This window comes from Carcharodon carcharias, chromosome 5 (genome assembly GCF_017639515.1).
Source record: "Carcharodon carcharias isolate sCarCar2 chromosome 5, sCarCar2.pri, whole genome shotgun sequence".
Lineage (NCBI taxonomy): Eukaryota > Metazoa > Chordata > Chondrichthyes > Lamniformes > Lamnidae > Carcharodon > Carcharodon carcharias.
In genome coordinates, this window is record NC_054471.1 from 192,935,660 (window position 1) to 192,962,480 (window position 26,821).

General features: G+C 42.3%; 1 protein-coding gene across 6 annotated transcripts in view; it reads right to left on the bottom strand.

The window, feature by feature from the left end:
- dnmt3ab (DNA (cytosine-5-)-methyltransferase 3 alpha b) overlaps window positions 1-26,821 on the bottom strand; it is a 620,530-nt gene that overhangs the window by 499,299 nt on the left and 94,410 nt on the right. For 5 of the 6 annotated variants that reach the window (XM_041188735.1, XM_041188734.1, XM_041188733.1 and 2 more), the window contains exon 4: window positions 23,155-23,262. The exons of the other annotated variant lie outside the window; for it this stretch is intronic. In XM_041188735.1, the coding sequence (XP_041044669.1) occupies window positions 23,155-23,262 (108 nt within the window). The remainder of the gene's footprint in view (window positions 1-23,154; window positions 23,263-26,821) is intronic. 6 annotated transcript variants of the gene reach the window in all.

Genomic DNA, 26,821 nt, shown 5'->3' on the forward strand with positions numbered 1-26,821 from the left:
AATGTTAGATGCCACTTACCAGCCCATGTTTGGATGTTATCCAGGTCTTGCTGCATTTGGACATGGACTGCTTCAGTATCTGAGGAGTGGCGAATGGTGATGAACATTGCAAAATCATCATCGAACATCCCTACTTCTGACTTTATGATGGAAGGAAGGTCATTGATGAAGCAGCTGAAGATGGGCAGGCCTAGGACACAAACCTGAGGACCTCCTGCAATCATGTCCTAGGACAGAGATAATTGACCTCCAACAACCGCAATCATCTTCTTTTCTGCTAGGTGTGGCTTCAGCCAGTGAAGAGTTTTCCCCCTGAGGCCCAATGACTCCAGTTTTGCTAGGGTTCCTTAATACCACGCTTGGTCAAATGCTTCCTGGATATCAAGGGCAGTCACTCTCAACTCACCTCACCTTCAATCCCTTCCTTCTGTTTCCACTTTTCTCTTCCAGCAACAAATGTGAGGGTTTTCATGGGGCTTTTCATTTTGAAGTTTGTGATATCTGTGTGCTTCTGTCACCTTCATTTGATAACAGCTCTCGCCCCATCCACCAGCCCCCAACCATTAACAGCAAGGGAAGGGGTACCAGTAAAAGTCATTGCTAATGCCTCTACACTCACAAATGAGGATTGTTTTGGCCCATTTACTTATAAGCTGTGGAGTCAAGCATAATGTTCTCTTAGGCTGGGCATGTATTTCAAAATATCATTGTCTGCATCACAAAAGAGGGGATGACATCAGTCCTCAAGAAGATCACTACAATCCACAATGCAGCAGCCCCAAGTAACATGTCAGTAGTCTGCTGGGTGTTAGATGTTGTCACTTTCTTTTTCTGCTTCATACCCAATTTGCTACAATTGCAGTCACTGTAACAGTTCAAGGTAGCAACTTAAATTAGGAAGTAAAGCATGTCTGTTAGCCAACATTCTACTCTGGGCCTGATAATCCCACCGATTATCCTGCCATAAAACTGAGGTCCAGACGTTGTCACAAGTTGTTATTTGAAAAACTCTGAAGAATTCATTAAGTTTGAAGCTCAAAGTTCTACATCAAATTCTACGCAAGCTGATATCAAGCAAGTTACAAAGAAAGATCAAACACCACCTAATCTCTTAAGTACCTTTCAGGAACAGGAAACCCATGTTGTACCCTTAAAGGTTACATGTTATTACATAAAACGTACAACATAGAAACAAGCCATCAGGCCTAACTGATCTACCACAGTGTTTATATTCCACACGAGCCTCCTCCCATGCTACTTCTGCTTCAAGGACACAGGATGATCATTTAACTATGAGAATGAGGCTGCAAGCCTCAATGTTGTTCATGTTTTTTAATTTAAATGTTGTCGGCCAAGTTTCCCAAACCTCGAGGAACCCAACAGTTTCATCCAGGCGATGAATTGGAATCCAGGAGATGAGTGCCTTTACACCTACTTCCTGAATCCAGTGTGCCTGCCTGAAGAACCCCAGCGATTCAGCACACCAAAGCCACTCCACACAACGTTTCCCACAAGGCCACCGATCCCATCTCCTTGAAGCCTCCAACCTTGCCCCAAACCTCTGATCAACAGCCCAACTCAGGCCACCCAACTTACCGATCGACCCAACCATTCCGACTCTGCATTCCCCTCCTCCCAGGCCTCTGATAGTGCTCCATATAGTATACATTGATCTAGTGATAGTGTTGACTAAATCTGTATTAAATAGGAGCTATCTTGAAAACTTACTCTGGTGTCTATACTGAAACTTGTTCCTAATTTAATGATTCTCAGGTATTCTGAACATCTCCCATTCTCCTCCTCCCACAGCCACAACCCCAAATTTTTCCACTCCCATACTGAAGGTGATGGCTTATGCAGAGATAAATGCTAGAAGCATCTCCTTGTTCAATACCTCATCAAGGTAACCTTTCTGCATACAAGCCTTTATTGGCTTATGAAAATATTGAAAATATGCAATCAGTAATTTGGAAACAAGAAAAAATAAATACTAAAATTTAAAAGCAAAAAAAAAGTAATAAGTGGAAGGAAGGCAATGAGAAACTATGAGAGTGAAAATAACTTATAGACTGACAAGAGTCCAGCTTGTCCCTCTCTTTCTTTTTCTGCTTTTCTTCTTGAGTTCTCTGCCTGAAGGCAGTGTGCAGGTCTGACCCACCGTGCCACAACCTCCACCAATGTCTCGAATCCACCCCACCTGGAATGGGGAACAAATGCTATGCTGTTGGCACCAATCTGATTCACATCTGCTATTCAGCTAACTGAGCCCACCGGTACCTCCAAGGAGACCGAGGCCAGGATTTTCTGGCCCCACCATGGTGGGACCTGCTATGGGGGATGAGACGGGTCAGCCAAAATCCTGGAAAATCTCAGCCCCAGTTTTAACATACACATTTACATGCATGTTGTAGCCTGGAGCTATGAATAGTGATGGTAGAGGGTCCAATTTCTTTCCATCAGACCAAGAATCTCTCCCACTCCCACTACCTGCCATTGGCATGTTTGGAAAGAATTACAAGTCGATACTCAACCTTAACGTACTCATCTTCCTTGGCCATCAAGTCCTGCGGTGGGGACTTGAACCCAGAGCTTCAGACTTAGAGGCAGGGACACTACTCACTGTGCCACAAGACCTCCCTCAGGTTTCTGCTCTATTTCTGAGCTCTTTGAAACCTATTGAGGTCCTCACATGACCAACGATGATATCTTCAAATACCTATTACCATGTGAACTGCTTCTGTCATTTGATTTATTATTCAGTGACTGCATAGTTAAAACTCCAGTTATTGGTTGTTTTTATTAAATATGGCTTTTGAATTTTGCTAAGTAAACTCATAGACTTCTAGACATTTACAGCACAGAAGGAGGCCACCTGGCCGATCGTGTCTACACCGGTCAACAAAGGTCTGACTACACTAATCTCATTTTCCAGCGCTTGGCCCATAGCTCCGGAGGCTATGGCAACACAAGTGAATATCGAAATACTTCTTAAAAGTTACGAGTTTCTGACTCAACCAACCTTTCAGGCAGTGAGTTCCAGACTCCCACCACCCTCTGGGTGATCATTTTAATAAAACTGCTTTCTATTTCTAGCTCTATGTATTAACATGTGATCTCCAAAGCAGAAAGAATTTATTCTGTTTAAGAGAAAACAAGAATTAACTACAGGGTTGGGAAGTCTCGCTTTTATATTCTAAATATCCTATCAGATAGCTGTATAAGTATGATTTGCTTAAAAATGTTTATTGCATCCATTCAGTCAGATTACTAGATAAAAACAAAAAAAACTGCAGATGCTGGAAATCCAAAACAAAAACAGAATTACCTGGAAAAACTCAGCAGGTCTGGCAGCATCGGCGGAGAAGAAAAGAGTTGACGTTTCGAGTCTTCATGACCCTTCGACAGAACTTGAGTTCGAGTCCAAGAAAGAGTTGAAATATAAGCTGATTTAAGGTGTGTGTGTGGTGGTGGGGGGGGGGAGAGAGAGAGCGAGAGAGAGAGAGAGAGAGAGAGAGAGAGAGAGAAGTGGAGGGGGTTGGTGTGGTTGTAGAGACAAACAAGCAGTGATAGAAGCAGATCATCAAAAGATGTCAACAACAATAGAACAAAAGAACACATAGGTGTTAAAGTTGGTGATATTATCTAAACAAATGTGCTAATTAAGAATGGATGGTAGGGCACTCAAGGTATAGCTCTAGTGGGGGCGGGGAGAGCATAAAAGATTTTAAAATATTTAAAAATAATGGAAATAGGTGGGAAAAGAAAAATCTATATAATTTATTGGAAAAAAAGGAAGGGGGAAACAGAAAGGGGGTGGGGATGGGGGAGGGAGCTCAAGACCTAAAGTTGTTGAATTCAATATTCAGTCCAGAAGGCTGTAAAGTGCCTAGTCGGATGATGAGGTGTTGTTCCTCCAGTTTGCGTTGGGCTTCACTGGAACAATGCAGCAAGCCAAGGACAGACATGTGGGCAAGACAGCAGGGTGGAGTGTTAAAATGGCAAGCGACAGGGAGGTTTGGGTCATTCTTGCGGACAGACCGCAGGTGTTCTGCAAAGTGGTCGCCCAGTTTACGTTTGGTCTCTCCAAATGTAGAGGAGACCACATTGGGAGCAACGAATGCAGTAGACTAAGTTGGGGGAAATGCAAGTGAAATGCTGCTTCACTTGAAAGGAGTGTTTGGGCCCTTGGACGGTGAGGAGAGAGGAAGTGAAGGGGCAGGTGTTGCATCTTTTGCGTGGGCATGGGGTGGTGCCATAGGAGGGGATTGAGGAGTAGGGGGTGATGGAGGAGTGGACCAGGGTGTCCCGGAGGGAGCGATCCCTGCAGAATGCCGATAGGGGGGGTGAAGGGAAGATGTGTTTGGTGGTGGCATCATGCTGGAGTTGGCGGAAATGGCGGAGGATGATCCTTTGAATGTGGAGGCTGGTGGGGTGATAAGTGAGGACAAGGGGGACCCTCTCATGTTTCTGGGAGGGAGGAGAAGGCGTGAGGGCGGATGCGCGGGAGATGGGCTGGACACGGTTGAGGGCCTTGTCAACGACTGTGGGTGGAAAACCCCGGTTAAGGAAGAAGGAGAACATGTAAGAGGAACTGTTTTTGAAGGTAGCATCATCGGAACAGATGCGACGGAGGCAGATTACTAGATAAATCCACTGCCAGGCTGAAGAGTGTCAACTTTATGAAGCATCCTGATGAATCTGTTTTGTTTGTTTATAAACCCTCAATTTAATTTTCATAAATTACATTGCAATTATGTTAATCACACAAAGTATTATGTAACAAAAGTTATATGGTTCTTCTGCTTCAGTCATTGCCAGTCACTTTCTTCCTGAAAGCCATGTCTTTTTATTATTAGTTTGTCCTTTTTTAAAAAAAAAATCAGTTGTCAAGCAGGAATATGGACTAAGCAGCAAATGTAAAACAAGCACTTAAGAAAAGATGCTAATTTGGGCTTGTCTGGCTGTGCTTGACACTTCCTGCTCCTTTTGTAAATCAACTTTAGTGCCAGACATGGACAGACCTTCTTCTGTTGCATTAAAGTGTTTCCATGATGGCTTGTCATCTGTTTGCCATAGCTATTACTTTGAAAATTTGGCTTGTGATCATGCAACTCACACATCAATTTTAATTTGTTTAGTAATTAGTTGAAGTTTAGTAACTTATTGTCATTTTTGTGGCGATTTTAGTGGTTCGTGGCATTTTTTGTGGCAATTGTAGTGATTTACAACAAATTTCTTTGCAATCTGTGGGGTAAGTTACAATATGCATTTGATCTTTGCTCTGTTGGTGGGTACTCGTTTGAAACTTTGCAGGATAGTGCTGTCCGACTCTGGTTGATAGGCCCATGCAGAATATGATCTGAGGCCACACAAAACTGGTGGACATCCCTGTTTAATCTTTGCTAGTCCAGAGCATACATACATTTTTATTTTGGTCTTGAACTGTTAATTTGATTGAAAGGAAACTGAGGAAATCTGGGTTTCCAGATCAACTCCTGATCCAGGTTAAGTTCCTTGATTTTGCACATTCATCAACCTCCTGTTGAACTTCAGTTCTCTGTATTACTGCCACTGGTCCTCCTTCCCTCACAACACGAATCTTGGTCACTATCCTGCCATCCCGCTGACACTGATCACTTCACTATCTTATCTTATCTTTGTTAAAATTGTCCTCTTCTCTGCCTTATCTGTGCTCACACTCCTTGCTTTCATGTTGTGTGTTGAAAATGGTCTCTAGTTTGCCTTATCTGCACTGACACTGGTAACATCATGTCCTGTCTGTTCTGCTCGTGGACACTTACCCCAGCCCCAAGGTAAGTTTTACACTTTGTATTCATACCGGGTACCAAACTATCATTCTAACTACCTCTTCAACTCTGTGTGAAGGCAAAGAATCTACAAAGGGAGAAAAATATTAAATAAGAGTATTTTAAACTACAGTAAAAGCAAAATACTGCAGGTGCTGGAAATCTGAAATAATCACCCTCTTTGCCTTGTGTTCCATGACATCTTTGTCATTTAATCTCTCCCACCCTCCATCTTATCCCAGGTCTTCCCTTTTGTTCTCCCTTCCCCTCCCCTTTCAACAGCATAAAACCTATCCCCTTTCTACCTTCCTTCAGCTCTCAAGAGTCATATTCGAATCAAAACGTTAACTCCGTTTCTCCACACTTCCTGCCAGACCTGAGTATTTCTATTTTTATTTTAAAATATAGTTCTTTCAAAAGTCTCAATCACAGCATGAAGAAATATAAGGGCATAATTTTCATCTTCAATGGAACTAAAAATAATGGGCCTCTATATCAAGAGGCCCATCTACCTAACCAATTTACTGTCCCCAAATTACACTCAAAGTGTGTTTTAGAAGCAATGTGTGTTACAGTGGTACTGTTAATATTGTTTGATGATACACCAGCATTTCCACAGACCTTTCTTAAGATTGGAAATTGCTACTGCAATCACATCAATGGACTTGGGGGTACAGGGCACAATTTTGAAATCTGCTGATGTCACAAAACTTGGAAGTGGAGTAAACAGTGAGGAAGATAGTGATAGGCTTCAAGAGGACAGAGGCAGGCTGGTGGTGTGGACAGATACATTGCAGACGAAATTTAATGCATGAAGTGTTCTGTGATACATTTTGGTAGGAGGAATGAGGATAGACAATACAAGCCAAATATTATAATTTTGAAGGAAGTGCAAGAGCACAGAGATCAGGGGATGCTTGGGCACACATCTTTGAGGGTGGCAGGACAGGTTAACAAAGCAGTTAATAAAGCATATGGAATCCTGAGTTATATAAATTAAGGGATAATTGCATAAGCCAGGAATTTATGGTAAACCTGCATAAAACAGTGCTGTAGCCCCAGTTGGAGCATTTTGTCCAACTTTGGGCACTGCACTGTAGAAGGGCTTTGGAGAGGGTACAGAATATATTTACAAGAACACTGTCTCTCCAGCCAAGGCAAGATGGCAGTCTGCACATGTGCGCTGGTCTGTGCATGTGTGTAAATCTACCGACGTCACTCCGCTGCGCCCAGACTGCCAGTAGCAGTCTACGCATGCACAATTAATGGCTGCACGTTGTGCTGACATCAGAAGGATCATGCATGCGCAAATTTCGAAGTACGGTGGTCCCCGGGAGCATGTCCTCACGGTCCATAAGGAGTGCTGGGCAGCATTTATGGCGGTCCCTATCCACCCCTCCTCACCCCCATCACCTCTCTCCTCTCCTTGGGCAAACACTCTCAGGGAACCCCCCCCCCCCCCCGTCAATGGCTCCTCATGGAATCGCTATTGCTATCAATCACATGGAGCCATATGCTTTCTCCAGGCTTTATGGATGACAGATAGAATACAGCTCTCACAGTGAAACCCAATGATTTAAAATCACTCCTTGTTCCACAGGCAACTCTGCAATTATTCCCTGTAAAAATGCACATTTTTCAATTTAACTAGCTTTATGAATTCTGGTTACAAGCAGCTGCGAGTTATTTCAGCATGCAGGTATCCATGATGGAGAGAGTGCAGTGTCTTGCCTTAAATCTGTGTCTTTCCTTTATGCATGTTATAATTTAAATAATCCAGAATGGATAAGTGCAAATTAATACAGTTTCAAACCCTTTTCCAAATGACTAAAAGGATGCAGCCACCCAGCTGTGACGATTTCAGCAGCACCATCATTGGTCCTGGCCGCTGACTATTCAGGCGCTCCAAATGATGTCACAGGACAACATGCTTGAACTACGCATGCACAGATCATGCCCGGCATTGGCAGGAAACTCAGTCCTACTAGAACGGTTCCAGGAATGAGGGATTACTGTTATGTGGAGGGACTGGAGAAGCTGGGTTGTTCTTCTTGGAGCAGAGAAGGCTAAGAGGAGATTTGGTAGAAGTGCACAAAATCATGAAAGGTTTAGATAGAGTAAACAAAGAGCAATGGTTTCCAGTGGCTGAAGGGTTGATAAGTAGAGGACACAGATCTAAGATGACTGCAAAAGAACTAGAGGCGCCATGAGACAGGTCTTTTATTGCACAGAAGTGGTTAGGATTTGGAAATGCACTGCCTGATAGGAGGCAGATACAGATTCAATATTAGCTTTCAAAGAGGAATTGGATAAATACTTGAAGGGAAAAATTACAAGGATATGGGGAAACAGCAAGGGAGTGGGATTAACTGGGATGCTCTTTAAAAGAGCTGGTGCAGACTTGATGGGCCAAGTGGTCTCCTTCTGTGTTCTGTGTTGTGTTATTCTATGATTCCATGATGCGACATGCCAGTTAACTAAAAGATAAGTTTTAGATTGAGATTAATACATTGTTGTATAGTCAGTCCAGTGGTAGCATTCACTGGTACAATGATAAGTTGCTAAGTGAAGAATGAGGGAGGCAATGAGGTTTGTTGTCCACAATAATTCCTCCTACATAGAATCTGTAATATCCCGGGGGCGGGGGGGGGGGGTGGCGCACGCTCGCGGCACGGTGCTTGTCAGGTGTATGTTAGGGAGTAGAACTGGTTAAAAAACTGACAGAAGACCAACCACATCACTCTTTTGCACCTCCTAGCAACTGGTTTGAGAAAGCCAATAGAACAGGCCTAGGGCAGCCTCTCAGACTACTCTTTCAGTTGGGAACAACCAGAAAAGCATAAACCAAACTCAAATTAGTAGGAAAATAAAATAAAATAATTCCTTAAGTCAGTGGAATGACAAAGAGTAGGATGACACAATTCACTTTCTTAGTTTACTCTCATTGCAGTGAGGTGCTAGATCGGAAACAGTGAAAATAACCAAAGCCACACAAAAATACATACTTTTATCACTTCACTTATGCTAGCATTGGTAATATAGACACTCAACATTGTCTACCTTTTAATATATCTGCAATACAATAAGTAAATATATACTACGTTCTTAAGTTTACAATAAAATAAACCAAGACTACCTTTCGTCACACTTCAACGCAGATCTGTCATCCTTTTCTGTGTTCAATCTAGGTAAATGCCACTTAAATATCTTTCCAGCTTTCATAATACACACATTTTCTATCACACAGTATCTGCACACATGCTATCCTGTACGATTATTATGCTGCCTATTATGAAATAACTACCTCTCCATTCTCACAATAAACGAAACAACACAAGTTAAGCGAACCACGTAATCTTAGCTTTCAATGAGATTGTCAAAAAAAAGTGTGCAGGTAATCAGCATTCAGTGCTGGTGCTGAACACGTGCTTATACTCACATATATAGATTGCTACATTTCTACCTCAATTGGGCCTTCATCGTCCAGCTAGAGCCTGAACACGTTAAATTTCAGCAAAACCAACAATTGGTTTAAACATTTAAACATTTAATATGTCTTAACTGGCTAAGCAGGGTCTTTCTTGCACTTAGCAAAATATATCAGACCTGGCCTTAACTGTTTTAAGAGTGGAAGCATTAGAAATAGTTAAAGCTTTCTGTAGCAAAGTGAACAGACATGATAAAGATGATAGAGTCTGAGTTAAGATTCTGTGACAGGAAAAACATACATTAAAAAAAACTCATAGTAGCTAAAATAAGTTAAACGGTTAGGTCTAACATACCATTATATGGAACAGAAGCCCAAATATTTTCACCGATGAGACAACTCCCCGAAGATGCTGCAGAGATGCACACTCTGTTGCTGCCTTTTTTCCTATACTTCAAAGTAGTTCTGCATTTCCTGTCAATTTTAAATATGCATTCTCCTGTCATTTACAGAAACCACCCCCACTTCCTGTTTTCAGCACGAGTTGGGCAAAGAAGGCCTTACAATATTAGTTACGCTGCAGACCTCAGATCAGACCAGCTTCAACATGGATTTCGGCCACCGGGTATATGGGAATTTCTAATTCTCTCAGTTCTCAGACACACATTGTATACCAAAGATTTTGGACACACCTTGGAAGATCGCACTTGGTATTAAACTATTCAACTTGTTACAATTGTGAGTTTTAGATTATTATGTTTTAGGGCTATATTTTTTGGTTTAGAAGAGTATTATAGTTTCAGACCATATCTTTAAATTTAGGGTAGATGAAAGGGGTCACATGACATATGCTGGAGTCCACCTGGCAGTAAGTCTGGGTGATTTAATTGTTAGAGATCAGAAGAAGACTCAGATTGTTTTATTGAGAGGGAGGTGCAAGGTATTTACACTTGGGGACAAGACAGCTGTTCCTGTATCTCCCTGCGTCTCCAGAAGTCTCAGAAAGGTGGTATCAATAACAAGTTGTAAACAGTTGTGCTGGAACCTGTCCCTTTGCTTCTAAGGTGAACAGCAGTTGTGTTCAAAGATAACTGATTAGCATTTCTACTGAGATACGAAGCTATTATGGTTCTTGCTGCCATGAGTAAGAGGGTAGAGGAAGCCATTTTGAGATCAGATTACAGGCTTCCCTATAAACCTGGGAATATCACAGACAGAAAGCAGTTGCAGTTTTGTTTTACGTGGTTTGCAGCTGAGAGCAGAGAGCAAGAAAATAGAGAATTAGGCAGGCCTGCACCCTAAGCAGAGAAAATGCCGACTCTATGGTTCACCGTGCAGAATGTGGGTGGGAGCTGGTGCTCAGTTTAGAAACACAGGAGCAAGAGTAGGCCATTCCTCCTGTTGCGCCTGGTCCGCTATTCAATTAGATTATGGCTGATCATTTACCTCAATGCCACTTTCCTGCGCTATCCCCATGTCTCTTGATGTCATTAGCAGCCAGAAATCTATTGATTTCTGTCTTGAACATGCTCGACAGGCTTCTGAGTAGAGAATTCCAAAGATTCACTACCCTCTGAGGGAAGATTTTCCTCCACATCTCAGTCCTAAATGGTCTGCCCCTTATTCTGAGGCTGTGCGCTCTGGTTCTAGACTCACCAGCCAGGTGAAATATCGTATCTACACTTACGCTGGCATGCCCTGTAAGAATTTTAAAAGTTTCAATGAGATCATCTCTCATTCTTTGAAACTCTAAAGAATATAAGCCCAGTTTCCTCAATCACTTCTCATAAAACAATCCCGCCATCCCAGGGATTAGTCTGGTGAACCTAGTTTGAAGACTGAGTTCGTGAGGAGCTAAAAGAAATTGGAATATTTGCCTAGCTTGGAGCTAGAGGAATAAATCTAGAGTGTAACCCTCACATTATTGAGAGTTCTAGGATTAGAAATTACCTGGCTGGGAAACTAGAAAGGAAGCAACCCGCTGGAAGCAGGACACATGTGTCTGAAGCAGCGCTTGTCCAAATGCAGCGAGGCCTGGACAATATCCAGGCTTCAGCTGACAAGTGGCAAGTAACATTCGCAAGTGCCAGGCAATGGCCATCTCCAACAAGAAAGAATCTAACCATCGCCCCTTGACATTCAATGGCATTATCACTGCAGGATCCCCCACTATCAACATGCTGGGGGTTACCATTGACCTGAAACTGAACTGGACTAGCCATATAAATATTGTGGCTGCAAGGACAGGTCAGAGGCTGGGAATCCTGCACAGAGTAACTCACTTCCCGACTCCACAAAACCTGTCCACCATCCATAAGACACAAGTTAGGAGTGTAATGAAATGCTCCCCACTTGCCTGGATGAGTGCAGCTCCTACAACACTCAAGCAGCTTAACACCATCCAGGACAAAGCACCTCGCTTGATTGGCACCCCACAAATATTCACTCCCTCCAGCACCTACGAACAGTGGCATCAGTGTGTATCAGCTACAAGATGCACTGCAGAAACTCACCAAGGCTCCTTAGGCAGCACCTTCCATATCTACGACTGCTACCATCTAGAAGGACAAGTGCAGCAGATAAATGGGAACACCACCAACTGGAAGTTCCCCTCCAAGTCACTCACCATCCTCACTTGGAAATATATTGCCGTTCCTTCACTGTCACTGGGTCAAAATGCTGGAGCTCCCTCCCTAACAGCACTGTGGGTGTACCTACACCACATGGACTGCAGCGGTTCAAGAAAGCAGCTCACCACCACCTTCTCAGGGGCAATTAGGAAAGGGCAATAAATGCTGGCCTAGCTGGCGATGCCCACATCCCACAATAAGAATTTTTAAAAATTCTGGGGTGGGTGATAAGTAACAAGAAACTGTTTATTTCTATAATTTGAAGTTTAAGTTGCTTACACAAGAAAATAGTGTTTAGAACACCACCACCTGGAAGTTCCCCTCCAAGTCACTCACCATCCTCACTTGGAAATATATCACCATTCCTTCACTGTCGCTGGGTCAAAATCCTGGAACTCTCTCCCTAACAGCACTGTGGGTGTACCTACACCACATGGACTGCAGCGGTTCAAGAAGGCAGCTCACCACCACCTTCTCAAGGGCAACTAGGGATGGGCAATAAATGCCGGCCCAGCCAGCGGCACTCGCATCCAGTGAATGAATAAAAAAAGGTCAATAATGTGTTTTTACTTATTTGAAACAGTAGAAGTTTTTAAGAACATGAAATCTTGATATATCATTCATGCAGCTAATGACAGGAAGTTTGAATTCTCTTAAAAAGTTATCTGCCTCTACAGAGATTGTAACAAAACTCTTGCTTTTATTATCATTAGGCTGATTCCAGTCTGAGGTCATCAAAGGGGAAGAGATGGCCTAGTAGTATTGTTGCTGGACTAGTAACTCAGAGATCCGGGGTAATGCTCTGGGGACCCGGGTTTGGATCCTACCACGGAATTCAATAAAAGTCTGGAGTTAAAAGTCTAATGATGACTATGAAACCATTGTCGATTGTTGTAAAAACCCATCTGGTTCACTAATGCCCTCCATATGTGACTCCAGACCCACAGCAATGTGGTTGACTCTCCAGTGCCCTCTGAACTAGGGGGCAGCGAGGGATGGGTAACAAATGCTGGCCTGGCCCACAGCACCCATGTCCCATGAATGATTTTTTTTTTTTTTAAATGCAGACACTGCTGAAAAATACTGAATATATCTCTCCGTTATATTGGTGTTAATGAAATGTGATGCCGGACCTGTTTACATGGAAATGGGAGATTGCGCTAATTCACCATCAATCCATTTCCTGCTTAGTTTTCCAGCCTGATGCCTACATTAAAAACACTGAACACAATGGCCCAGGCGGGATTATTTTTTTTTAATAAACTGGCATATCGTGAAAATTACATCAGTGTGAAAAGGGTAACTAAACTGAGGCAGAAAATAAGTTTGCACAAAGTAAATACCTCCTCTGCACGGAATATTGAGAAAACCTACTTTTCTAAGAAATAGCTTATGATCAATAGCCACATCTTCTGCTAAAGCACTTGGTGGTTTCTCGCGTTCTTTACGTTGTGGTGGAAGTCAGGTAGAGTGCATCCAAAATGCAATCAGCCTGACCTTAACTGACCTACAGTCCTGGGTTCGGACCAAATGCCTTCACAGGAAATTTCAACCAAAAAATCAGAAGTAAAGGCACCACTGCAGCAGACCTAGGGGCTTAAGCCGCTTCTAGCTGCTATCCATTATTAGGCCTCCGGTTCCAAAGGTCCAGCAGCTGGCTCAGTTAAAAAAAAACCTACTTGGGTATTTTTGAGCCCTCCATCTGCTTGCTGCTCACTTCTCTTGGATCCTCGAATCTCGAGGAGGTGGGACACACTATAATATCACTGTGCAATGCACTGTTGATGGACATCCTGCTGGCTTAATTACTCCATTTAGGCCTCTGCCAAGTGAAAATGAGGTGGAATGCACTGTGGCGGTGGAGAACTCATGAATAGAGGACCACCATCCTCACAACTAACTCATACAGCAATGCCTCTATTTCAGCAGTCATTTATTAAGAGGTTTGGCTGCTGGGTCATTCTACCGCTAGTCTACAGACGCACAGCTTAATTTCTGCCTGTTTCCCTTAAGGTCCCCTGTTTCTTCATCCTTAGCAAAGTTGCTAAGGGCTTGCCATTTCTGAAATCCTTCCATATTCTCGACAATCTACTGTGACTCTCCCTTTTAATAGTAGCCCTGCCAACCCCACCATCATTTTAAATTTCACTTGCGCACAACTTGCTGCTGATATCACTTGTGTGCTGCTTAGATATGTTCGGGACTCCATGTTTGCATCCCACTGAGATCTGCTTTCCCCCCCCCTGTCATGGTGCCCAAGGCAGGTCTTAGCAAAGTCACAAATTACATCCTATGTGATTGTGACAAAAGTAAACTTTCCCTCCTCATCCTTTTCAACCTGTCTGCAGCCTTTGACAACGTTGATCACATCATCCTCTTCCAATGTCTCTCCATGGTGGTCCAAACAGATGGGACTGCTCTCATCTGGTTCCACTCCTATCTATCAAAACATAGCCAGGGAATCACTTGCCATGGCTTCTCTTTCTGCTCCCACACTATAACCTCTGGGAAGGAGATTCAGGGATGTTAATTCTGCTGCATGTGTAATTACCCCTACCACAAAGTAGATGAATGTTTCGTGCAACACTCATTTTCTACCAAATAATGATGCAGAGAGCTGGATAGAAAGCCTTTCCTCCCTCATGTTTACAAAAAACAGTTAAATATACAGCCCAGCCCTCAATTCACAGAGAACTGGTCAAACTGTGGTGAACCTTCTGCCTCTGACCCAAAGGAGACAGCCAATTTGTAAGTAGCTAATCAAAAGCCTTGAAACGCAACTGATGAGGCTCATACAACAACTCCAATTTATCTGTTTAAAACTTAACTTCCATTTCTTGACAAACTCAGCGGTATAGTGGAGCACAATGTTTCATCCATAATTGTCACTGTCATGCATGCACAGCTTTACAGGAAAATAATAGTTATCATAATGTGTGTACATGTATATATGCTATACATTAACATTGATTTTCTTTTGCTCAAGAAACAAGTTCATCTGTATCAGTTAAACTGGCAGAAATTCTCAGATTTAGTAATCTGCTTCAATTCCAATTTCAGAAACATTGTTCACGTAATTCACCGATGAAGCTTAAGTTGCTAACAAGAAATAACATCTCAAATAATTTTAATTATCCAGTAAGCTATTCCTTTCACCATGTCACCAATTTATCACTCAAGTTTATTTTCTGTAATCTGACATTGATCAGCAATTCCACAGTAGCACATCCAAGACTAGCTTTTTCAGTTTTGGTTTAATTTTTGCTGCAATGGCTATTTCTGGATATTAGGTCCTCAAATAGAAGTCTGCTTGCACCTCATGTGCTGTGGTCAGCTGATCAGCATTACGTCAGGTTCAGGTTTGGGCAACAATAACTCTTACATTAACGATAACAGTGCATTTATGGTACTAAAATGTCCCAAGGCACTTCCTAGGAGTGCCACAAAACAAAACGTGACACCTAGCCAGCAAGGTAGAGAGGTGGAGCATTGTAGGGAGGGTATTTCAGAACTTTTGGCCTAGGCAGCTGCAAGTACAGTCACCAATGGTGGAGTGATTAAACTCTTGAGATGCTCGAGAGGCCAGCATTAGAGGGGCACAGATATCTCAGAGGGCTGTATTGCTGGAGGAGTCAGCAGAGTTAGGGAGGCGCAAGACCATGGAGGGATTTGAAAACAAAGAGGAAAGTTTTAAAATCAAGGCTTGGCTTAACCAGGCACCAATTTAGGTAAGCAAGCACGGGGGTGATAGAGACTTGGTGCGAGTTAAGACAAGGACAGCATGACCGCAAGTTTACGGAGGGTAACACGTGGGAGACTAGACAGGAGTTCACTGGAATAGTCAAGTCTAGAGGTTACAAAGGAATAAATGAAGGTTTCAGCAGCAGCTGAGCTGAGTCAGGGACAAAGGTCGAGTGATGTTAGGGCGTTTAAAATAGGTGGTCTTAGTGATGGCACAAATACAAAGTCAGAAACTCGTCTCAGGGTCAGATGTGACACCAAGGTTGCAAACAGGGCTGGTTTCATCTCTTGGGGGGAAGGATGGAGCCCCTAGCTGGGGAACGAGTTTGGAGCAGGGATGGAAAACAATGGCTTCAATCTTCCCAGTATTTAACTGGAGAAAATTTCTGCTCATCCAGTACTCAATGTTGGATAAGCTGTTTGATAGTACAGCAATAGTGGAAGAGTCAGGCAAGGTGATGTTGGGGTCGAGCTGGCTGTTTTTGGCAGGTTTGCATGGTTTTGGAGGGAGCTATTATTCTCAACAACTCTCAGTTTGGTTGATTGCAGGGGATATCCAATTGTTAGATATCCAGTTAGTTTTGAAATGTTCCACCTCCTAACTGCTCAACTTGTACAATGACAATTTTTACTTTTTATGGATCAGATTCTAAGCCAATTTGTGTCAGTGAAACAGTGCTAAATCCTATTATAAAATTATCTAAATGCTGTGTCTCAGATGGAGAGGGAACTGACCACGGAGGAAGTTGAAAAATTAAGGTGTTGCATTTCTGGGTGCAAATGTAGGTCACCGAGCACTGAAATAACGGGTGAATGGGACTTGGAGTGAGTAAGGACATGGGCAGCAGAGTTTTTAGGCCATCTCAAATTTACACAGAGTAGAATGTGGCAGGCCACCCAAAACTGCGGGTTGGAATAGTCCAGATGTAGCAAAGGCATAGATGTGGGCTTCCACAGATGAGCTGAGGGAGGGGTGAAGTCTGGCAATGTTACAGAGGTTGAAATAACAGGTCTTAGAGGTAGCATGGGTATTTGATCAGAGCAGCCCCAGAATCCTCTGAGATATCTGTGTTCCTATAATGCTCCTGTGAAATGCCTAGGAGTGTTTTATTACAGGTGCTCTACAAATCCAAGTTGTTTCATATAATATTCTTAAATTCAACATCACTTTGGATTTGAAAGTCTGCTCAGTATCACCCAATCAGTTTTGTGAAAAAATAAACCAGACTATCACATCCGACACAAAAATAAAATCAGAAATCCCACTCTGGAATTTTTAACTTTGCTGAAAACATAATTTGGTATGTCCATTATAGACCCCACCCGTTATCCACCCTGCTCAATTTTCCTTTTCATTGCAGGATAACAGATGGCCAACCTAAAATCAACTGTTTCAGGCCCTAGCTGAAGTAGCAAGTTCTGCCCCCAGAGTTAATTCTATATTAAACAATGAAACAGCTGGTCCCAGAAGTCATAAATTATGTCACTGCTAACAAAGGCAGCTCAACCTATTTGAATGGATTCGCAATCTGCCTCAATCTTGACCATCATAAATGCTAGTGGTGATAGCACTTTGCTATTTTATCATACTAATATCATATCAAATCATTCCCCTGCTAATTTTTGAATGATAGAGGATGAATGTGTCTGCACGGTTGAGTGAATATGCTTGAGGGTGTGAGTGTGAGAATGAGTGAATCTTGGTGTGTGCAACCTGTGTGCAGAATGAATCACCATCAATCTGTCACGCTTTTAGCATTCATCGTTATGGGTTAAACTGGAAGTTTCATACACATAACTTGAAATTTATCGTATGTTGTATTTCTGGAAATTACAGTCAAGAAAGTTCCCATAAACGAAACAGAATAAAATGGAATGTAAAAAAATATTTGTTAATTCTATAACCAAACGGCATATTACTTCAGATACTGTAGGAAGTTCTCCAATATTTTTCTTAAAGATCTGGTACATTTCATTTTGAAATAAGGAAACACTCTAACCCTATTCCGAAGGAGTGCACTTCTGAAGTAAAAAGTAATTTTAATCCATTTTTGAGTACCTCCATCAAACAGGTAAGCCAGTTTATTTCAGATTGAAGTGACAGATCTAATAATAACTGTCTACAACGTGTTTACAACTATCACATGACTAGCCTGTGGAATGAGATTTGGCTGCTGGTAGTTAAGAATTCACAGTTGCAATCTGTTTGGTTTGCTCTGTTTAAATTGGCAACCTTATTAAAATAGCTAGAGAATTATTTTGCAGGATTTTTTTTCTTCCAGATTCTTTTATTGCCAAATTATTGGTGGTCGAATTGCAAGATTATAACAGCAAACGAAAAATACTATTCCTTAAAATTCAACCCGAGTGGTATTAGTAGTGGATATCTGGGAATGATTGCAAGGCAGTAATCTGATTAAACAGTTCAGATGCCACTGTTAAGCTGCGATGGCAAAATTTTGAGCATTATTTAAGTGCCATCTGGAACTTCATGGGATTAGATTACAAACTTGGCTATCACTTTTGCAGCCTGCTACTTAGGACAGATTTTTTATGTTAGCATTATCTGGAATTGCCGCACTGTTTTCAGTCATTCTTTGTGCTGGTAGAAGCCTTCTTTGTGTTCCTGATATGTGGTAATTTTCACAAAAAACAAATGTGACAACATCATCTCAAATCTGTTGAGAATTGAACTGCAGCTGATGACCAGGAAATTCCTTGTTTTATGTGTAGTATGGATAGGGAGATAGCAATAGCATTTGTCCAATCAAGAAAACTAGCTGAAGGCTTTGACTGTACAGCATCACACTGACAATTAAACTTAAACCTTGGCTAAATTTTTTCATTGTAACTGTACAAAGTGATTGCCCGTCCTTAAATTTTGATGTCCGCACTGCTCGAAAAAGGACAGAACGTGCTTGCATAAAGTAGCTTTAGCATTCTTCGGACATTCATAAGCAGCGTACAGATAATGAATTAATTTTGAAGGGTAGTTACGGTTGTTATATATCAATGTTGCACACAATTTGAGTATAGCAAAGTCCCACAGACTGAAACAACAGCTGAGCTGAATTACCAGTTAATTTGGAGGAGTTGGTTGAGAAATCATCTTGACCAATTTTGCGTCCCCAATGCTATTTCAAGTGCTGTGAGGATTCCTAATTGCAGTTCACAGCTAGCTTTGAGATCCTGCCACTCTCTTTTAATTGTCTGGCAACAGTGTAGGAAAGTTATCACAGTTTTGTCCAAACACTGGAAAGCAACAATATGATGCATAAACCAGTAACAGTAAATTCTCTCCTAATGCAGAATCAGAGTTTCCTAACATGATATAAGATTACAGATACTTCCATGGTATATATAGTGAGCTAGCAGTTGTGAATGTCTACTATGTCATGCGAATTTCCATTTATGGCGAAAAACCCAGCTACATTTCTACACAACTATCATCAAAGAGGAAACATTGGCCCAGAACTTCTGTTCGCCGGATGATCATATGCCAGAGATATCCCCCAAGATGCGCTGGAAACCCTTGGAAATCCCCATGCACTGACCACACAGGAAATGCCCGTGGGGTGTGTTCTTCTGATGGGAAAATCCCTATATCTGGAACCCTCCAAGACTCTGAATTAAACCCCCTCACCACCTGCCAACCTACTGTCTCACCCACCTGCCACCCAACCCCCTCACCTGCCACTCTACTCCCTCACCCACCTGCCACCCAATCCCCTCACCCACCTGCCAACCTATCCCTTCACCCATCCACCTGCACCCTACCCCCTCACCTACCCACCTGCCACCCTACTCCTTCAACTACCCACCTTACACCCTACCCCCTCAGCCACCCACCTTATACTCTAACCTCTCACTTTCCCACCTCCAACCCTACTCCCTCATCCACCCTCCTGCCTCTCTGCTCCCTCACCCGCTTGCCACCTCCCCTCACCCACCTGCCATCTTATCCCCTCACCTGCCTGCCACCCTATTGCCTCACCCACCTGCCACCCTACTCCCTCACCCACCTGCCACTCTACTCCCTCACCCACCTGCCACTCTACTCCCTCACCCACCTGCCACTCTACTCCCTCACCCACCTGCCACTCTACTCCCTCACCCACCTGCCATCTTATCCCCCACCTACCTGCCACCCAATCCCCTCACCCACCTGCAGCCCTACTGCCTCACCCACCTGCCAACCTACCCCTTCACCCATCCACCTGCAACCTACCCCCTCACCTACCCACCTGCCACCCTACTCCTTCAACTACCCACCTTACACCCTACCCCCTCACTTTCCCACCTCCAACCCTACTCCCTCATCCACCCTCCTGCCTCTCTGCTCCCTCAACCGCTTGCCACCCCCCCTCACCATCTGCCACTCTATGCCCCTCACTCACCCACCTGCCACCCTACCCCCTCATCCACTTACCTTACACACTTACCTTGTCTCCGTAGCTTTCCAAAGTGGTCTCGGAATCTTTAAACTCTCTACTTACCGGAATACAGCAGCTAGTGCCGTAAAAAAGAGGACATGGGCTTGACTTCCCTCGATGCTCCTGCACTATGAAGAAGGACTCCTAGAACAGGTATGATCTGCATTTCTGAAGAGGCCCAGTTCAAAGTCTGGGCCAGAAATGCAGAGCTCCATCTTAGGGTACAAAAAAAATATAGGACTGGAGTGGAAATCCAAAGGTGATTGCCACTCTTTAGAGGATTTGGCCCTGTGTCTTGGAGGGATACCTCTGACTTGAGTGTGGAGACTTCACTTAAGGAGTTTCACTATTTTAGAGATTAAGGTCAGCATTAAGGGAGACTGCAGCAGCCAGAACACAAATAAGTGAAATTTGCTAACAATTTCTGAATGCTTTGAAATATTCGTGATTATTTTCTATATTAGCATAACATGAGATGCTGTTTTTATTTCTGTTCTTGGTTATTTAATGTACTTCTCAATTAAAAAAAAACAAATTAATAATTTCAAAAACTATAACTTCTTAATTGATTCATATTTCATTTAATCGTTAATCATTTACTGATACAGAAAGTATGCCCAACCTGAAACTGCATAAGATTAAAAACTTTAAAGTCAACAAACTATTTCCATAAATTTAAAATACGATTAATATCTTTGAAATATTAAAATTATGATCTATATTTAATAAATGGTCCAATGTATTTGAATCAAAAATTTTGGTGCACACTCATTATGCCATCGTCTTATTTATTGTCTTCAAATCAAATCTAATGCTTTATCAGACAGTATGAACCAAAGAAAGACTATATTAATAAATATGAAAGAATGTCCAATCAATAATATCACATTCATACAGTCATTAGATACTAAAAATATATCAGCACAATATTAATCTTATGAAATAGCAATATTAAGCAGTTCAGCAACATTTATGTTTGTTCCGTTACACATAATGGAAAGATCTCATTAAATCAAATTTCTACACAAGATCACTTTTCCTCTAGATGACAAAGGACTGATCTCAAAAGCTCTCCAGGGTTTTTCAATTATTCAGCAAAACAGTGCCAACTTTTGCCGAGGATGAGGGGTGTAGTGAACAATTTTTCTTTTCCGAGATTAATTAAATTCCATCTCCTTTGTACCTAATGTTTACTATGGTTGTGGTATGTTACAGATCATTCAGAGAGACCAAGCTGCTGAGGCAACATGCACCTTTACATGCATGTTGTAGTCTAGAGCCATGGGTAGTGATGGTAGAGGCTCCAACTTTCTTTCCATCACACTGTTGACCAGGAATCTCTTCTGCTCTTTCTGCCTGCCATTGGCATGTGTTGGAAGGACTTTCAGGTTAATAATCAACCTGTTTGACCACATTATGAACAGACCTTCCTTGGCCGTTAAGTCCTGGGGTGGGTCTCAAACCTGGAGCTTCTGGCTCAGAGGCTACCCACTGCCCCACAAAACATCCCAACAATTACTATATGCCTCATTAAATCTAATTTGATGCCAATAGTGGAGAGTCACCCTCCCATTTAGCAGAGTATGGTAAATATAAATAATTTTGTTGCAATGGAAAGCATCTTTCTCTAATACAGATACCTTGTCAGGAAAGTCTAGGATGGTTTGCTGGTGTTTGAGCCATGCTATACCCTACCTAAGGGTGGCTCATTGAGTAATATGGCCAAGCTGATCATGACCCAAATTAGTTTATTTCTATCAAACCAAATCAATCACTTGAACAATCTTGAGCCTTGTTCACTCTCTGCCTGAGGTTATTCTTGGGCTATATTGTTCATCCAGACTGGAGGCATAGTCTCTCCTCTTACCACAAGCTATAAAATACTTGAGTCTATGATTAGTGCATACATAACGATGGCGTACAGAAATTTTTACCAATTATGACTTTTGTCATTACCCCAAACACTGAGGATAACACACAAACACATCGCGCACGCACACACATATAAACACATCGTGCGCGCACACAAACACAAACACATCGTGCGCGCACACACACACAAACACATCACGCGCGCACACACACACAAACACATCGTGCGCGTGCACACATATAAACACATCGCGTGCGCACACACATATAAACACATCGTGCACGCAAACACACACAAACACATCGCGCGCGCACACACAAACACATCGCGCGCGCACACACATATAAACACATCGTGCACGCACACACACACAAACACATCGTGCGCGCAAACACACACAAACACATCGCGCGCGCACACACATACAAACACATCGTGCGCGCACACACACACAAACACATCACGCGCGCACAAACATATAAACACATCACGCGCGCACACACATATAAACACATCGCGCGCGCACACATAAACACATCGTGCGCGCACACATACATAAACATATCGCGCGCGCACACATACATAAACACATCGTGCGCACGCACACATACATAAACACCGCGCGTGCACACATACATAAACACATCGCGCGCGCACACACAAACACATCGTGTGCAAACACACATAAACACATCGCGCGCACAGACACACAAACACATCGTGCGCATACACACACACACACACACACACACACGCAAACACACATTTATGGCCATAGAACAAATACATTTTGCTACAAGTTGCACTATATAGAAAATATGCATGGCAAGGCGTTACTAGCTGTAACACAATGGAGTGATTTCAGTGACATCTGTCACACGGTTCATCCAAAACTGAGACACGAGTCTCATCAGCGAACTGCAGACGCCAACCGGGTGTCCGGAGGCAGCTCACCAGTTTCACAAGGAAAATATTGGTCTGGCCCCCTTCCCAGCAGTGGCCCACAGGTAGGTCCTGGAGAGGGCGGGGGTGGGGTGGGGGAGGGGGTGGAGGGAAGGAAGGAGTTAATTGAGAGAGAGAGAGAGAGAGAGAGAGGGTGAGCGATCGGGAAGGCTAGGGGAAACGATTGGGAAGGGGCCAAGCTGGGATTGGCAACGGTCTACAGGACTCGGTGTGAAGCCAAGTGGAGCCCTCCTTCTCCTCCCAGCTCCACATTCAGGTAAGTATTTTTTCAAAAACTTACCTTTATGGTGGCGGCCTCCAGCGGTCCCTTTAAGGACTGCTGGTTAGGCCGCATGTAGACACGGTTATCTTGAACGCAGCTGGCCCGGTGCCAGAGAAAGGAGAAGACCTATGCAGAGGAAAATTGTTATTGGGATTTCTAAATAAAATAAAATAATATGGCCATATTTAATGATATGTTAAGAGAGTTATTTGATTTTTATGTGCTTATTATTATTATTATTATAAGTCATTGGCTCAAAATGCAACATAGCAACCAAAAGAAATTGAAGTAAAACTGTTTCAACAATTGTGTTGTGTTTCGGCCGGTTGCTGGCTGGTTGATCGTTTTTCTCATGAGTCAAGTGCATGGATGTAATTTCTAATGGATTTGCATTTAGTCCATCGGGTTCTTGGGTCAATTTCAATTGTTCCCTTTTGGACATGTGTGACCGCTGAAAACTATAATGTTACAGAGTTGCAACAGATACAAAACTTCAATTTAACATGCAGAATTTTAACATAAAATTTTGTACTTTTCTCCTATTTTCTCATATTAATTGGAGGGAATGACAAAAGCGAAATTTCAATTCCCAGAGAGATAATGGACCTCATTATGCTAATAGCATGAACAGTTCTGATTCTAACCCTTCCCCAACTAGTTTACTTTTCCATTCCCTTGACTAACAAACTTAAAACTGTTCAGAAAGCCCTCATAGTCAGATTAAAATGTTGGGTTGCACTCCTGTGATGCAGCTAATTGGCCACGGTATTACAAGTTTGCCTGTTAAATAATTACAAGCATGCCTGTAATTATCTTGCTGACCACTGTCACGACAGCCCCGATTTTAACCTGGGAAAGAAGTGCAGCATCTGAAGCTGGCCAAATTTTAACGTTTCCTCATGGGCTCTAGCTGAAGCTGCAGGGAAGACCGAGCGGTCAGCAGGTGTATGTGGAAAATTGCATGGCTGTGTACTCCCACCAAAAAACAGTCCTAAGCAAGGGGAGGGAAGCCCTGGCAAGCGAGACCCATGGTGTCCTTGTGGGGCCAGGAAGAACACACCTGCTCCTCATGTCCCAAAACGAACCTTTAAAAAAGTTTAAAAACAAAACTTCCATGTCACACTACACTTGTCGTCAGCTTTTGCTGTCGGATCAGAATCTGGCCAGGCCTTAGTTGACAATCACAAGTATATCACAAATTTGCATTTGCCATTAGGCTCCCGAATTACCTAAAATAAAAAGCAAACTACTGCAGATGCTGGAAATCTGAGATAAAAACAGAAGGTGCTGGAAATACTCAGCAGGGCTGGCAGCATTAGTGGAGAGAGAAACATAGTTAACCTATTCGAGCCGAATATGACTTCTTCAGAACTGACTGTTCACAACGTGGCCTCCTCTACATTGGGGAAACTAAACTGCCTTGTGGAACGCCTCTTCTCAGTCCACAATCATTACCCCGAGCTGCTGGTTGCTTGCCATTTTAATTCACCACCTTGCTCTTACACTCACATTTCTGTCCTCGGCCTACTGCAGTGCTCTGGTGAAGCTCAATGCAAGCTCAAGGAACAGGACCTCATCTCCCCATTAGGCACTTTACAGCCTTCTGGACTCAACATTGAATTCAATAATTTCAGACCATGAAATCCGTGTCCCCCATTTTGATTATTTTTTTTTGCCATTTGCCGGATTGAATCTTGTTTTTCACGTTTTCCCTTCAGACAGAGCTATTCATTATTCTGGCATTTACACTCACTCTGGACAAATGCCTTGCCTCTTTATTGCAACCATGGCCACTCCCATTTCCTTTTGTTTCATGATATCTTTGTCATTTAATCTCCTCTGCTCTACTCCCTGTCCCAGACATTTCCTTTTGTTCTTCCTCCCCCTCCCCGCTTTCAAGTGCATATAACCCATCTCGTTTCTACTCTCTGTCAGTTCTGAAGAAGTCATATTTGACTTTGACTCAGTTTCTCCACAGATGCTGCCAACTTAATTGTATTTCCAGCACTTTCCGTTTTTACCCCAAATTATCCAGAGCAGGTAACTGTCCCAAAGCCAGATAATCACTAATTAAAATTGCCTGCATTGTGAATGGTGTGGGAAGTTCATAAACTCAATTTTAACTGCCAGACAGGCTGGATTAAAATCAAGTCTTGGAATTTTTCATACTAACCATATGTGTGTTGAGTACAACTGGTTAGTTATCATATAATGGCCTTCACAAAGCAATCATTGAAACAATTTCAAGTCAAATTTGCATAACAACCAAATATGGTCTAGGTATTTCACACTTGTCATGACTCACCTTCACTTATGCAATACTCAATATCACTTTCCCCTGAGATTACAGCTCTCCAAATTCCATCAGTAACAGCCATGAATAATCGCTTTTATTCAGCAAAATTATTAACTGTCTCCATGTGGTTACTTACTTAGAAGTTTAAATAAAGGTTAATAGTACAATTACATGAAATATGTGATTATTTTAATTTTCTCGCAGCTTTGTCATGTTATTGGCCAGCTGTAACTGACATGTTACAAAAGTGAACATGATCAAGTATAATTGTGGTAATAATTAGGAGGTCTGTAATGGTTCCAATTTGTGTGATAAATATGCAGTTGATTGCAGTCATCAGCAAAGTCTGTACTACACTGTGTAGTATAATCATATAGTTCTAGGGTGTATGTTTTATTACAGCTACTGAATTACATTATAGTGATTTTTACACTGATATTATACAGGATTATTTTTGCAGCCCAGATTGATCATGGTGAATTAACTACCGTAACAATATAAACTTAGGTTTGCCTGCGGTTAAGAGCCTCCACTGCATAACGTAAACCAAACTGTCTAAGAAAAGAGCAGGTTGTGTGGTACTAAAAGACCTTTTTTTAAAAAAATGCCAGTGAAATAATTTTTTAAAATACAGTGATGATCCGGTGCAGTCCTGGTATTTGTCATTAAAGTACCCCTTCCTGTGACTGGTTAGCAGGTATGGTTAAATTTATGAGATAATTTAATGATTTTCCATAAACGTTAAAATATGTCCATGTTCTCTAGCGTGTATATCAATTTCCTCAATAGTCTAGATATTTGACCTCTGGAGGATAAATTGTGAAGTTGGCAGTGGGGGTGGCGGGGGGGGGGGTGGTTGTGGAGAATAGATAATTTCCCTCACTGTTTAGTTGTGGGTAACCCTCCAAGCTTCAAGTTCTCAAGGGTAAATGCCTAAATCCTTAATGTTTTAGCAGATGCTGTTCCTGCTTGTTTTGCAACTTATTTAATAACCCAAATTTAATATCCCAAAACCTTGGGTTCTAAGTTTCAAGTCTGGATCCATCTGAAAGCACTTTTTAAAAAAAATGTAAGTTATTATAGATTTTTTTCCCTAACTCAAGCCCCTATTCCTGTTCAACAGGACAGTTAGAAACCTTTAAGCATTTTTATGCCAATAGTCAACCACTCTAAAATACATGAGGGCAGTTTAGGATTACAAAGTTCCTTGCCTCCCTGCAATCATTAATTCATCTTCAAGAAATTGGTACAATCAGCATTCACTGTGTGAAGAACTGAGGGAACATAACTCATTCCTACCTAACATCCCTAATAATATGCACACATAGGAGGTGAAATTGGTCTTTTACAACCAATTTTACCGTGCGTCTGATTTTCTTTTCCATTAAA